This window comes from Dendrobates tinctorius, unplaced genomic scaffold (assembly GCF_039654945.1).
Source record: "Dendrobates tinctorius isolate UK_male_01 unplaced genomic scaffold, ASM3965494v1 ptg000177l, whole genome shotgun sequence".
Classification (NCBI taxonomy): Eukaryota; Metazoa; Chordata; class Amphibia; order Anura; family Dendrobatidae; genus Dendrobates; species Dendrobates tinctorius.
In genome coordinates, this window is record NW_027361844.1 from 12,651,382 (window position 1) to 12,667,378 (window position 15,997).

A 15,997-nucleotide genomic window follows, 5' to 3' on the forward strand; every position below is an offset into this window, starting at 1 on the left:
AGCGTCGCCGCAACAACATGTCGCTGGCGTGGACGACATCGGGATCCAAAAAGATGGCGTCGGCGAAATCTCGCGAGATTACGCCGACGCCATTTTGGATCCCGATGTCGCCCACGCCAGCGACATATTCTTGCGGGACGCCATCTTGGATGTCGTGAAGTCCCGCGATATTCAAGATGGCGTCGCCGCAACAACATGTCGCTGGCATGGGCGACATCGGGATCCAAAATGGCGTCGGCGTAATCTCGCGAGATTTCGCCGACGCCATCTTTTTGGATCCCGATGTCGTCCACGCCAGCGACATATTGTTGCGGCGACGCCATCTTGAATCTCGCGGGACTTCACGACATCCAAGATGGCGTCCCGCAAGAACATGTCGGCGGCCTGGAGAACGTCTGGATCCTGGATCGCGGCGGCGGAGGAAGATGTCGGGGCAGCGACGATGACGGTGTGAGTATGAGAAACGGAGTGAGAGAAAGGAACGTATGTGGAGTGAAAGAGTGAGTGGACATGAGTGGAGGTGAAAGGTGAGAGGAGTGTGTGTTGAGGCGGTGTGGTGTGTTGAGGGTTAACATGTGCGTGTGTGTGTGGTGACGTCACCGGTTACAACTGGACGGAAGTTGTTACAACCGGAAGCTGGTTAGGGCATTTATTATTATAGATTTGATACAGGGAATTAGAAAAGTTTTGAGATAGAATGTGAGAATTGAATAAAGACTGAAGAATTGAAAGTGACAGGTGACAGGCCAAGTACAGATGGTCAGTGTCTTGCGTCCAGTAGAAAGAGAGAGAAAGAATAATTGCACTTTGAACTAGGAAGTTAACCTGTTTGTAACGTTTAAGAAATGTGCCTCCTACATTAGGAAGATTAGATAAGTATTGTTGAATAGCATTTAAAATTTTTTGTGTGTTCCTGTATTGTACCTTTTGTTGTCTTACAGCCCGCGGACGTGCTGTGTTTAACGGGGGGTATGTGGCGCCCCTGAGGCTTCAGTCGCCACAGAGGTACTGCACCTTCTCCTAAGGTGTAGTGCCCCACCATCCAGGTAAGGTGGGAACTCCTGACCACGCTCCACACCTGCATTCCACACACAGGATAGTTCAGTGGGGCCACCTAACAGCTTCATGCTGGGGGTTAGCAGAACACCCCTCGTGGCACCCTGCTTCGTGACACGAGATGTGCTGGGAGGCGGGTGGAGTAAGATGATACAAAAGAGTGGGAAGAGTGAAAGTTAGTAGTTAGTTGGTTAGAGGAGAGGGAAGAGAGAAGATGGATGTCTGAGGGACGTGCTGCAGCAGGTCCCAGTGATCTGGGCTGCTGGCACGAGAAAGACCAGAGAAAGAGACTGATAAGATTGATAACCTAACCTTCCATAAGAGAGAGAGAGAACAGATCGGAACGAAGGAGAATAGAAGGACGGTGGGAAGCAGGTTGAGAAAGAGAGAGAACCCTTCCAGTCCAGAGAGAGCAAAGGCCGGGGCCTGGTCCCCGAGGTTGATTGGATCTTTATGTCCGGCAACAGACACCGGAGGAGTAGTGAGCCGCTAACGCCTTGCTCCCATCATAGACTTGGGACACAACAGCAACTGAATAGAGAGCCGGGACGCAGTGAGGAGTCCCCGAAGCAGGCTACAGCTGTCTGTCATACAAGTAAAGACTAGGAACACCTAGAGAGAGGCATTCCAGGGTAACTAAGTACTGGAGTGCTTCGCACCTATAGGCGCATTGGAGGAGTCGTTCAGTAAGGTACATGTTGGCAGAGTGTGGAAGGGAGAATCCTATCCTGCCTGGAGGTTAGCTGTAGCCCTGACCTGGAGAACACAGTACGGAGGCAGGCAGTTGTGTGAACTGCAAACAGTGAGTAAAGCTTTGGAACCGCATACTCTGGTGTCCTCCAGTTATTCCAGCACCACTACACCTGGGTATCAGCCTCCATACCATTCTGCGCCTCTCCTCATCCAATGCCCTTACACTGCCCTGGGACTACAGCTCCACCTGTGGGGAGCTATACTATCTCTGCTGCATCACACCATGAGTCCCAGCGGATCTGTATGCAGCGTTGGCTTACCATCTTACCTGCCAAACACCACGGGTGGCGTCACGGACTATTCATATAAACTTTAACACCATTAACATCACCAAAATTGATATTGGGCGCCCAGGGCCACGGACAGGGTCCCCGCTGCTGTGACACATTCCCGCCTCGACACCGGCCCGGTACCGAGTACCCCGCTGCCCTGGGTGCGTGAGGGCGTCCCATATACTGCACAGGGGGCCAAGTACTGTCCAGAAACTCATATATACTACACAGGGGCCCAAATACTGTCCAGGAACTCATATATACTGCACAGGGGCCCAAGTACTGTCCAGGAGCCCATATATACTGCACAGGGGCCCAAGTACTGTCCAGGAACTCATATATACTGCACAGGGGCGAAAGTACTGTCCAGGAACTCATATATACTGCACAGGGGCGAAAGTACTGTCCAGGAACTCATATATACTGCACAAGGGCCCAAATACTGTCCATGAGCCCATATACCATATATACTGCACAGGGGCCCAAATACTGTCCAGGAACTCATATATACTGCACTAAAATGATTTTCAATCTGGCTTAAAAATAATCCCACTCAGTAACACATCCTTCTTTGTAACCAGTATGTGCTGCTGAGAACAATAATAATCTATGCACTCAAAACAATCTATACTGATCATCCTGTGAGCATAAGAAATGCCAAAATGGGCTATCAGCTATTGGCCAACAAGTAGCTGATTGATTGTCAATATATATCACAGACATTTAGCAAGGCATAACAAATCATTGGTGGCTCAGTGGTGTGTGTGTGCGTGTGTATGTGCGCCCCCTCCACAGTGCGTGCAGCCGGGCCCCCCTCCGTAAGGTGCAAAGTACAGCCAGAGCCATTGTAAATGTAAAGTGCCAGGCTGCCAGCTGAGGGGACACATTTAACAAAAAAAATCCACCCCCAGCCAGGCTCACCGTCTTGAGTGAGAGAGGCTCATGAATGTTTTCTGCTTCCTGCAATGCACATGTGCTGCTCTCTGGCTGCCAGGAGGCGTGGCGTTCTTATGCAAATCCAGCCAGAGACTTCAGCCAACTGCTGACTAGGAAACAAGGAAAGGGGAGCTTCAAGGGGGTATACAGCGGCCGGCGCTTACATTTAATTAAAGGAGATACTGTTGCACTGTGTCAGCACAGCTGCCAAACCGCAGCGGGCGTCGCGGGCCCCCTCACCCATCCGGGCCCCCTCACCTGTCCGGGCCCCATAGCAGCTGCGTGGTCTGCTACTATTGACGGTACGCCCCTGCGTAACCCCGCAAAGTATTGATCATCATGGTTGATCACACAGGCATAACTATCACTAGGACTAATAAATGTATTATGGTGTGAAATGATTATCCAGGCGATTATATGTATGAGAGCGTCACCCACGTCACTGACAATGATGCACAGCCACCCGCCTCTGTCGCTCAGTGACAGTTGTAGCATCTGGCAGTATCAGAAGCTCGGATTGATAGGAGATGCTTCAGCACCTCTAGGACAAAGGATGCGGCGGCCAGGAGCGCCGTGCACGGGGCAGCATGTCACTCACCCCCGAGCACGCCCGGTGCCTCCTCCACAACAACCCCCCTCCCATGCACATGGAACTGTCACTGGACAGCACCGCCCATCGCAGGTCGCCGGCCAATCAGCGGCGTAAATAACCACAGCCCAATACTACTCCGCATATCAGCAGCCAATCGGAGCAAAGCTCAAGAACAGGTCAACCAATCACAGTCAGGGCTGCCTCCCCGGGTTCGCCCAGCTGTGCCCGGCTACCTCATGCGGTGCTAGGTTGGCTCCCACTTCCACACATCGGAGTCTCCTTCAGTTTTTGTGTGTGACAGTCAGCGGCACTGAGACAGCGGCGCCGCCGCCCGCCACTGCTGCTCCTGCTGTCACTGCTGCCGCTGCCGCCAGTCTTATCTGAGGAGAGCCCCTGGGGAATGGAAGTTGTGCGGCTCTGAGTGCCATGGCAGAGGGGCCAGACGGGGCGTGTGAGCTGTGCCCGGAGCATGGCCGGGGCAGGGAACGGAGGAGCGGGGTGACTGAGGTCAGCCTGATGGAAGCAGCCAAGGCGGCACCCCGGAGGAGCAGCATCATCAAGGTGAGTCCCGCTGTGTGACAGCAGCCGCTGCATCACCCGAGAGCCGTGAGAGGGCGCTGCGCTGGGCATGGTGGGGGTCGTAGTCCCTGATCTGTCTGGGCTATAGCTGTACACAGTGGTAGTCAGGGTTACTGTGCATCACTGTGACTGTCCTCACCCACTGGGCATGGTGGGGGTCGTAGTCCCTGATCTGTCTGGGCTATAGCTGTATACAGTGGTAGTCAGGGTTACTGGGCATGGTGGGGGTCGTAGTCCCTGATCTGTCTGGGCTATAGCTGTATACAGTGGTAGTCAGGGTTACTGTGCATCACTGTGACTGTCCTCACCCACTGGGCATGGTGGGGGTCGTAGTCCCTGATCTGTCTGGGCTATAGCTGTACACAGTGGTAGTCAGGGTTACTGGGCATGGTGGGGGTCGTAGTCCCTGATCTGTCTGGGCTATAGCTGTACACAGTGGTAGTCAGGGTTACTGTGCATCACTGTGACTGTCCTCACCCACTGGGCATGGTGGGGGTCGTAGTCCCTGATCTGTCTGGGCTATAGCTGTATACAGTGGTAGTCAGGGTTACTGGGCATGGTGGGGGTCGTAGTCCCTGATCTGTCTGGGCTATAGCTGTACACAGTGGTAGTCAGGGTTACTGTGCATCACTGTGACTGTCCTCACCCACTGGGCATGGTGGGGGTCGTAGTCCCTGATCTGTCTGGGCTATAGCTGTACACAGTGGTAGTCAGGGTTACTGGGCATGGTGGGGGTCGTAGTCCCTGATCTGTCTGGGCTATAGCTGTACACAGTGGTAGTCAGGGTTCCTGTGCATCACTGTGACTGTCCTCACCTACTGGGCATGGTGGGGGTCGTAGTCCCTGATCTGTGTGTGACATAGCTGTATACAGTGGTAGTCAGGGTTACTGTGCATCACTGTGACTGTCCTCACCCACTGGGCATGGTGGGGGTCGTAGTCCCTGATCTGTGTGTGACATAGCTGTATACAGTGGTAGTCAGGGTTACTGTGCATCACTGTGACTGTCCTCACCCACTGGGCATGGTGGGGGTCGTAGTCCCTGATCTGTCTGGGCTATAGGATCACTGTGACTGTCCTCACCCACTGGGTATGGTGGGGGTCGTAGTCCCTGATCTGTCTGGGCTATAGCTGTATACAGTGGTGGTCAGGGTTACTGTGCATCACTGTGACTGTCCTCACCCACTGGGCATGTTGGGGGTCGTAGTCCCTGATCTATCTGGGCTATAGCTGTACACAGTGGTGGTCAGGGTTACTGTGCATCACTGTGACTGTCCTCACCCACTGGGCATGGTGGGGGTCGTAGTCCCTGATCTATCTGGGCTATAGCTGTATACAGTAGTATATGTTCTTCTCACCCCCTGAGATTGGCATGGTCATTCTACCATCTGTAATATAGGTGAGGGAGGTGGCAGCACCCATAGCCCAGGATTTGCTTACAGAGCAGTGAAGTTTGTTCCTCTTCTTGGGCAGCGGCCCCTTACTGGGTATCTAGTGACAAGGAGAGGGAGGCAGTTAGGGCTACAGGCGGGCATGGAGCTCTATGGGTGGGCCCTGCACATGGTGCACATCGCATGGTGCAGGATTTTTTCATCTCTTTAGATCGGCTTTACAAGCATTTGGCTGTTCTTCTCATGGATGTCTCGTTCCCTTGAAGGTCACACAGTATAAAGCACAGTTATTGTTGAAGTGATTGGCACCCGGTAGAGCTGGCGTAACAGTTCATGCCACATATTAGACTTCACCCCATAAGCAGAGCTCAGGTTGGCTGAGGGATCAGTCCGCAAGTGCGAAACAATTTAGGAGGCCAATGCCAACTTCTGTGCCCTGTAATGGTGCCCCCCGTGTAAAGTTGCCCACTTTTCTGTTTGATCTCAGGTGAGTCTCAGAATACGCTCCCCCAGAGTTTCCACCATATCTGAGCTGCAGTCCTGGATTCCAGCATCAGTTGGTGCCGCCTGCCCTTCTACTGAATGCTAGCAACAATACTAGAGCCACATTGGTATCAGGGTGTGCCACCGGCCAGTGTGCCATGTGTGTGGTCTGGTGGGCACATGAGCTGAGACCTGGGTGCTAGTGAAGGGGCCTTAGCCAGGGTATGTAAGGAGGCGGACGGGGCAGAGAGCTGAGGTGCTGCGCTCGCTGCTCCGCTGCCTTTCATGAAATGTGAGTGTCACATCCTCTGTCAAACTCAATTACTAGGAAGTGTGAAAAATAGATTTTCCTCCATTTATCAAGCTTCCCACTTCTGTACACATGTTTCTTGTGTAATCTAACCTCTTATCCAATGTATTACTCACAAATTACATTTGTGTATACATGGTTACTGCTATTAAAAGGATAGTCCATATATTTTTTGTAACCTCAGGAAATAACAATATAGGTAAATAAATATAGATCATAGATGACAAGACTCCCCAGTGATCCCTGTTGTCCTCTTCTTACTTTGCTGCACTGATCACATGCTGCACATTCACATGACCTCTGCAGCCAATCACTGTCCTCAGCAGTGATGCCTGTACGCATGGTGAGAATAAAAGTGCTAGGCTAGTAATGTGCTGCTACAGGCACGTGGACACACAGCAGCTACAGGAAAGTAAAAACGAATGGCGCATCTGCATTTAAGTGATGGGTGAAATAAGAGGTATTTTTTTAAATCCTGGCTAATCCCTTTAAATCTTGAACAACCCCTTTACCATTGAAGCTTGATCCATTTGCCAGCAGATGCCCGGAAATGTTCGACTCTGGTGAATTTGGGATGTTTTTACCCTCCTGCACATCAGGGCTGAACATATAAACTAGGTGAACTTGGGTTAGTCTCTTTTTGCAAACCACGATGTAACTATATTCTGTTCCTTTTTTTTATGTTCACCTGGATGTGTCAGGTGATGTGCGGCATCCGGCAGGTTAGCGCTGTGCACGCCTGCTCGGGCGCATAGTGTTACGTGCTGTAGTGTTACCTGTCATTTATCAGATGTGATAATCCCGTGTGTTCGTAGTCGTATAAAGCTACAATGGACACCCCCTCTAAAGACTTGGCTGGTTTCCCCTTTAGCCATGGGTGGTCCACGGCGGTATTGTAAAACTGCAGTGATCTAAAATCAGCTGTTATTAATTATACCGTAGAGCCGTGATCGCAGCCGCCATCGCTCCATCTGTTTTGGAGCCATAACTCCCAACTGGTCTTGTCTGTTGCTGAACCTTCAACAACACTGATGGGAGCCGTGGTTTCCCCACACTTGCCCCGCCGTGGGGTGCAGACCATTGTTATAAGGCTGATGATACATTCTGAAAAGTGCTTGGTTTCAGTTGTGTGATGACAGAAGCCAAGAATACACGAGTACCTGCACATTAGTCTAATGTTCCCCTTCTATTATGTGTTGAAAAGTTTTCTGGGTTTGATATTAAAGGAGTTTTCCTCTACTATCGTATTGATAGTGTGTCTTTAGGAGGTACTCAATATCAGATCAGCGGAGGTCCGACACCCGCGACCACCACCAGATCAGCTGTTATTAATGAACGGAGCTGAACGCACAGCTCCCTCTAACTGATAGGTCAGTTACTATTTAAAGGGGTTGTGAAACAAACAGGTAGTTTCTAATAGAGGCCATTACCTCCCTATTCTACTTAGTGCCGGCTCAGAGTGGTCAGCAACCGCCCCTTACCGGTGATTCAGATGCTCAACGTCAACAGAGCAGCTCTTCTTCTGGGTTGCAATGTCGACACGGTGTGACAGCTGACATGATGTTGATTGACATCCGGCTCCCTGCTGCCTAACTGTGGGCAGCCAGCTGTCAATCAGCATGACGTCAACAGTCACGCCCTGTCAACAGAGCAGAGCGGATGAGAAGCCAATATGACATCAGAGGAAGTCTGTGACCACTCTGTGCTGGCAGAGATCGAAGCCGGGTACAACAGGCAGGTAGGTAGCAATTACCCACTTGTTAGTTCTTAAGCCCATAGTAAAAAAAAATGCACTGCTCAAAAAAATAAAGAGAACACTTAAACAGCAGAATATAACTCCAAGTAAATCAAACTCCTGTGAAATCAAACTGTCCACTTAGGAAGCGAAACTGATTGACAATCAAGTTCACATGCTGTTGTGCAAATGGAATAGACAACAGAAGGAAATTATTGGCAATTATCAAGACACCTTCAATAAAGGAGTGGTTCTGCAGATGGGGACCACAGACCACATCTCAGTATCAATGCTTTCTGGCTGATGTTTTGGCCACTTTTGAATGTTGGTTGTGCTTTCACACTCGTGGTATTGTACCATGAGATGGACTCTACAACCCACACAAGTGGCTCAGGTAGTGCAGCTCATCCAGGATGGCAAATCAATGCGAGCTGTGGCAAGGTTTGCTGTGTCTGTCAGCGTAGTGTCCAGAGGCTGGAGGCGCTACCAGGAAAGAGGCCAGGAGACGTGGAGGGGGCCATAGGAGGTCAACAACCCAGCAGCAGGACCGCTACCTCTACCTTTGTGGAAGGAGGAACAGGAGGAGCCCTGCAAAATGACCACCAGCAGGCCACAGATGTGCATGTGTCTGCACAAACGGTTAGAAACTAACTCCATGAGGATGGTCTGAGTGCCCAATGTCCACAGATGGGGGTTGTGCTTGCAAAAAAAATGATCTCGCACAAAATATCCAAAGCACATTTCTATTATAAACCTAGGAACTATATTTGATCAAGTATATTTTTTAATGTAGTTGTATGAAAATGAATCTCACATGGGCGTCACATGGACATGAAAATTGGATGTAAATCAGAAAAAAAATCAAGTTCTCTGGATGAAACTCGGGCAGTTTTTCTTCATACGCTTGTCAGCAGCCTCCCTAACGGTGTATAACTTGTAAGGTATGTGCACGATAAGTACCGTATTTGCTGCAGACGTTTCTGCATAAAAATGGGAAAGGCTACCATGAAGGAAATACACTTAAAAAAACACAGTAGAATTTATTTTTTATGTGTTTTCTCCCCATTCGTTAGAATAAGGGAAAAATGTTGCAAAGACATTGAAAGAATTTAAATCCTGCATATTTGACGCTGCTTCAAGTCTGCAAGAAAAAAAACAGGCAGTGTGTGCATGAGACTCCAGGAAACTCATTCAGTTTTTTCGGACAGTAAAATACTGTGTTTTTCTGTGGGGAAAAAAGTGAAGAAAGCAGAAAAAATGTGATGTGTGAACATTCCCTAATCTTGTTTATCTGGGTTTAAAAGTCCAATGAGTTGTGTTGCTCCATAATTGACAGCACCCATGTGTGACTTTATATACAAAAATACCTGCCAGTTGCGGATTAGGACCGCCCACTGGACTCCTAAGAGCACAAAGAGCAGAGGTTTAGATCTATAAAATGCAAGTTGCACTGACTCTTTTCCCTGTAACACAGCCCCTGCCACCCTATAACCTTACAGCTAAATGCTTACAGAATGGCTATGTGCTCAATGTGATGGGCCCCTCTTAAGAGAACCTGACAGCACAATTCTGTAAAGTAAAGACATGGCTGTAATCGCCCTGTAACACAGATTATATTGATACCTTTGGTGAAGAACTCCGCTTTCTGGTTCTTCTTTATTCACCGTTTGAAGTTTCCTGCTAATTAGATTTCGGTGCACAGGGGCCGGACTGTGCAATGGGTCTTCTCCTCCCTGTCTGTGATCCGCGGCCCCTCCGCCTGCCTCCGTCTATGACCTGCCTTCTGAGTTTGAAATCTCAGCAGTGACCCATGATTGACAGACTGGAGGCAGGCGGAGGGGCCGGGTATCGCAGACAAGGAGGAGAAGACCCCGTGCACAGTCCGGCCCCTGTGCACCAAAATCGAATTAGCAGTAAGCTTCAAATGGCGATTAAAGAAGAACCAGAAAGCCAATTTCTTCACCAAAGGTATCGAAGTAATCTGTGTTACAGTGCGATTACAGCCATGTCCTTACTTTACATTACAGAATCGTGTGGACAGGTTGTCTTTAAAGAATGTCTAAGCAAACATGGCCACATGTATTAGTGTTTTCCCTGGGGGTGTAGACTATATCTGTGTCTAATGTACAGTGTGTAGCTTGTTATTTTAGCACTCCTTAATAATCCTGTAAAGAGCTGGAGATCAGCTGTGCCATATACAGTGTGTACAATGCTGTGCGCTGTACGTGTATACAGGCTGTGAGACGTGGCGATAATCAGAGCTGTACGTAAAGCATTTTCACAAGTTTTTTGTGTTTGGCTCTTAGACCCCGGAATAAGCAGATCAGGCCAGATCCCCTCACACTAAACCCAATAAGATTAGCACGGCTGTCAGGTATGTGAGCGCAATTAGATTAATCAATACCAGCTTTAGCTTGCTGGCTGTCAGCGCTCCCATGCGGCAGTAAACATTAGTGTAGGGGCTGCGCGGTGCTAGCATTGACCTTGCACTTCAGCATCTGAGGACGTTGCGAGATTTGGCCTTGGATGTTTCTATATATGAGCTTTGTGTACTGAATTAGGCACAATATTATGGCCGACCCATTGCCTTAGTGTAAAGTTGATTCTTACAAATAGTAGCAGACGTACACTGGGGACACATGTATCGCCCACAAGCCTGGTGTACAAATGTCATCGGCATTGGGTGTCATTTTCTGTGATGGATGATCAGATACAGCATTCTGCCTCCTAACAGAAGAGTGTCTATGGGGCAGACGTTTATTAGAGACCCCGATGGGCAGGTGAGCTCTGGCACATGCTCAGGTTCTGTTGTTCCAATTGTTATCGGAAGTAATATGCTGGCGATCATTTTGCTTTCTGGCGGCTGGCACACGTGGGGATAGGCAGGGTTAATGCAAGTGGCTTCTCAGGATATCGCTGGCAGGAACCCCAGGGCCCGATAGATCTCTCCGCAATCTGAAATGACTGGGCAAGCTCCAGCAAAGTGCTACAAGATTGTTGTTATTGAATCCAGGAATAGAAAGTCACAGCAGACTATGTGGAGGTGTATGGCTTTGTCTCTTGCTTCCATCGTTCCTCCCCCAGCCTCACCACCACCCTCTTCCTTCCAAAGCCTTTGCTTTCTCTGCACCCCTGGAGATTACAGCTGCTGACGGCTTCTGTTATTTTCCTGATTACCATTATTATTTTCATACATTTATTTGCATACTCTCTGTTCCATATAGCGAGAGCCACGGTTAACCCTCTCCTGCCTTGCCATGTTTTTACCGGTGCCCAGTTCTGATCCGAATGCTAGATCTGTCCGATCTCTACACACTTTCTTTTCCAAACAATTTTATTAACATTTTATAACAGAGCATACATAAATGCAATATCATGAGGCATTCATGACACATGAAAGAAAAAATAAAAAACAACCAGACTCTAAATAATAAGAACTCATGGAAACATTTCCAGCCAGCGAGACCATTTCTTTATAAAGGAAGGAAGACAGCCATTCAGCAACGCCAATTTTTGCTCATGTGACTTATGTAAAGTCAGCTTTGCAATAATATCGAGTGAAGAGGGCACTCGAGTGGATTTCCAATAAAACGCAATTTCATTTTTAGAAACCAAAAGTAAATGAATAACCTATTTCCTAACAGAAGGATTCAAACGACTTGCATCCAACGAGAGCAGGGCGAACTGAGGAGTCAGAGAAAAATCTGATTGATTTAAAATATGAGAAATAAGAGAGGAGATATCGTCCCAAAAATGACGAAGACGTGGACAAAACCAAAATAAATGGGAAAGGCTACCATGATGCCCGCAATCCCTCCAACAGAGAGGGAAGGTGGAAGGATTGATAAAAGCTAGACGAGATGGTGAGTAATACCATCTCGATATGATTTTAAAGTAGGACTCATGGAGAGCCATAGACATGGTAGCAGAATAGGTTAGAGTCATGGTCAGTTCCCAAACATCTGGGGTAACAGAAAAATTCAAAACCGATTCCCATTTTTTCATATATGGGGATTTTATAAAGCAGAATCGTGTTGAACCACTGGTAGATATAACGAGTGGACCAAAAAATATTATGGCCTGAGTTGCATAAAATATTGATCGCTGGCTCCGATAGCGGAGGGCAACGAGTCACCAGTGGAGACAAAAATTCTTTCAACATAGTAAAGTGTAGAAAAGCAGAGGAGGGAACCCCAAACCTATTTTTAAGAAGGGAAAATGATATAAACTTATGACCATCAAAGATGTCATTTAATCTAGAAATACCCCAGTCAGCCCAAGTAGAATGCAAATCGAATGAATAAACAGAGGCCAGAAAAGAGAGAGAAAGCCTCAACAAGAGCTGTATCTTAGAAAAACCACTCTTAAATTTAAAAAACTTCCTCCAAGCCACCATAGCAGCCATAAAAATCGGATGATCAGACTGAGATAAGTGCTTAGATGTCAATAGATTCAAAATAAGAGAACAAGGAGGGGAATTTTTATTAAAATAAAATTTCAAGTTCGCCCATGAAGGTATATGGCCAGATGACCACCAACATAGACTTTGTTTAATAAGATTAGAGTAATTGTGGCGCCCCTGAGGCTCAGTCGCCTCCTCCTGAGGTGTGGTGCCTCACCATCCAGGTAAGTTGGAGGCTCCTGACCACGCTCCAACATCTGCATCCCACACAACACAGTAGTTCAGCCAAGCCACATTGCGACTCCCTGCTTGGAGTGTAGCAGAGCACCTTTGGTGGCTCCCTGCTTGGAACACGAAACGTGCTGGGAGGCGGGTGGAGTTAGAATACATAAAAGAGCGGAAAGGGTTAGGATTAGAAGTCAGTGTGAGTCGGAGAGTCAGAGAGGAGTGAGGAAAGAAGATCCCTGGGAGAGGGATGGAGTTGCTGCAGCAGACCTCAGTGACCTGGGTCTGCTGGCACGGGAAAGGAAAGAAGGAGAAAGACATTGAACTGAAACCTGATCTTCCATGAGAAGGAGAGATTAGTACGGAATGAAGGAGTAAAAGGGAACAGAGGATGTGGGTTAGAGGAGAACCCTGCCTAGAAGTTCTAAGCGCAAGGCCGGGGCTCGGTCCCCGAGGTTGTATGGATGCTAATGGTCCTGCAGCAGACACCGGTGGAATAGTGGGCTGTAAATGCACTACTCCCTTCTGAGACTTGGGGGCACAACAGTAACTTGGATAGTGAGCCGGGACTCAGGAGTAAGGAGTCCCCAAAGCAGGCTACAGCTGTCTGCCTTACAAGTAGAGTTCTTGGGAACATCTGTCAGGAGGCACTCCAGTGTAACTCCGTACTGGGAGTACTTCACACTTAAAGGCGCTATAAGAGGAGACGTTCAGAAAGGTACATGTTGGCGGAGCGTTGGAAGGGAGCATTCCATCTGGCCTGGAGGTTGATTGAGTCTCTGACCCGGAGGACACAGTACGGAGGCAGGCACCTGTGTGTACTACAGACTGTGAGTAAAGCTTTGGAACTACAAGCCCTAGTGAACTCCATTGATTCTTGTGCCAACACACCCAGCACTGCTACACTTGGGTACCAGCTACTACACCGCTTGTGCCTCTCCTCTGCCCCTACATCTACACTGCCCTGGGGCTACAGCTTCACCTGTGGGGAGCTTCACCATCTTGGCTGCAACACACCACCAGCCCCAGAGGTTCTGCACGCAGCGCCGGCTTAACATCTCACTTGCCGAACACCACAGGTGGCGTCACGAACTATTCCATTAACTACATTCCACCATTCAATCTTCCCCTGTTAATTGGGTGCCTGGGGCCACGGACCAGGTCACCGCTGCTATGACACATCCCGCCGACACCGGCCCGGTACCGAGTACCCCACAGCCCTGGGAGGGCGACCCATAATAATAAGCTGAGATGTTAGGCAGTCCCATACCTCCACGTAACTTATGTTTGTATAACTGATTTGAAGCAATACAGGCCTTTTTATTTCCCCAAATAAATAAATTAAGGCGTGTCTGCAGACTAGTTAAATAAGAAGTGGAAACAAGCAGAGGAAGGGATCTGAAAACATAAAGGATTTTGGGAAGGAATATTGATTTGGCTACTAGACATTTTCCCCACCAGGACAATTCTTTGTCCGCGTAAAAATTAAGGTATTTAGAAATGGAAGCGATTAGGGAATCTAGATTAGTGGAAATCAGAGATCCAAGGTTTCTAGAAAACCGCAGACCTAAATAAACAATTTCCCTTTCCGCCCAACCCCAAGAAGAGACAGCCTTTATACTCCTGATTTGAGCATTGGTGAGATTAAATTGGAAAATTTTAGATTTGGACTCATTAATCTTAAAATAGGAAAAGGAGGAAAAATTTTTAAGAAGGGACTGTAAGTGTGGAATAGAGGAGCAGGGATTAGTGAGAGACAGGAGGACATCATCAGCATATAGATTGATCTTAAATTCCTGACGATCTGTTCGAACACCCTCTATGGAGGAATGATCTCTGATTAATTGGGCTAGCGGTTCTATTGCAAGGGCAAAAAGCAATGGAGAGAGGGGACAACCCTGCCGGGTACCATTAGAAATTGGAAATGGGGAGGAAAAGTGATTATTAATGTAAATTTTTGCTTGAGGGTCAGAATATAAAGCCATAATTTTGGTGATAAAATCTAAATTAAATTCAAATTTTAATAGGGAGCATCTGAGAAAGGTCCAATTCAAGCGATCAAATGCTTTTTCTGCATCTAGTGAAATTAGAGGAGAAGGAAGTTTTTGGGAATTAACTTTATAATATGTAGCAGCCGTCTGGTCCCTTCAATGGACTGCCGGTGTTTGATAAAGCCAATTTGCACAATCACTTTCTGCTCTCCGATGCCTGACATGCAAGGAGGGGTTTAAAAGGCTCATTTTTTGGTGACCAAGTTATTATAGGGTTTTCAGCGTGATCCCCTCAGCTTTTCCTTGCCGCTAATTGAATCCTCATGTTGTATCGTAAAAGCCTATAGAATTGGAGATCAGAGTCACAGGCAGTTTTTGTTTTACATGTCTCTTTCCTGAAGGAACATTTTGTCACTTTTAGGGTCACCGCTAAATTTATTCCCACACTACAAGAGGCAGAAACATGTCTATCCAGGAAGCTCTAGTTCATTTTGACATTAAAAAGAGATTTTCTAGATAATTGATAGCGCGGGATACATTGTGGGCACATCAGTTATTTCTCTGCCTGTTCGTTAGGACATATGTCTTAAGTCTTATCATGTATCAAAAATGACCCCATTATCAATGAAAATAATTTTTGCAATATTTTTTTTCTGAAAAAACCTTTCCGATCACTCTTCCCCACTGCCACTGACTATCCTCAGCCATGAGGTTTAGACGGAGGTGACAGTGCCCAAGCTCTCTCCTGGCTCAGATGGAACATTGCGGCTGCTGTCATTTAGTGGCCGCTGATTGGCAACAGCTTTCCTGGAAGAAGGAGACCGTCCGGCGATGCAGCCAGCAAGTGAAGGACCAGGAATGCTACTGCCAAACAGTGACCTTTGCCTCTCAGCAGTAGACATTTTTACAGCTGATCAACCAAGGTCAAACCAGTCCTATGATTCTTATCCCCAAAGATCTATGGGCATTGAACGCAGGAACAGTTCTCCAAGTAAAATCCCACTAAACATTAATTTCAGATGACTGGGAGCTAATATCTACTGTATGATAGTGACCAGGTTATGAACAGGTTTTGAATAGGAAATCTGTAAGATAAGGAAGTTGCAGCAGTATCTCCTACTCAGTGTCTTAGGCCACGTTCACACTGTAGGGAGGCGCTAATGGCCTTGTAGTTGATGGGAGGTATGTGTCACAGAGATGGCTGGCCTGTGTGATGTAACCCAGAGTATATTTCTTTAGTGCATGTAAGCACTAAGAGGTTCGTTTGTTGCAC

At 47.9% G+C, this 15,997-nt stretch overlaps 1 protein-coding gene across 1 annotated transcript in view; it reads left to right on the top strand.

Moving 5' to 3' along the window:
- Positions 1–3,501: 3,501 nt before the first annotated feature.
- PLCL1 (phospholipase C like 1 (inactive)) overlaps positions 3,502–15,997 on the top strand; it is a 458,706-nt gene continuing 446,210 nt past the window's right edge. The window contains exon 1 of the mRNA XM_073551554.1: positions 3,502–4,170. Coding sequence (XP_073407655.1) covers positions 4,036–4,170 — 135 coding nt within the window. The 5' untranslated portion in view covers positions 3,502–4,035. The remainder of the gene's footprint in view (positions 4,171–15,997) is intronic.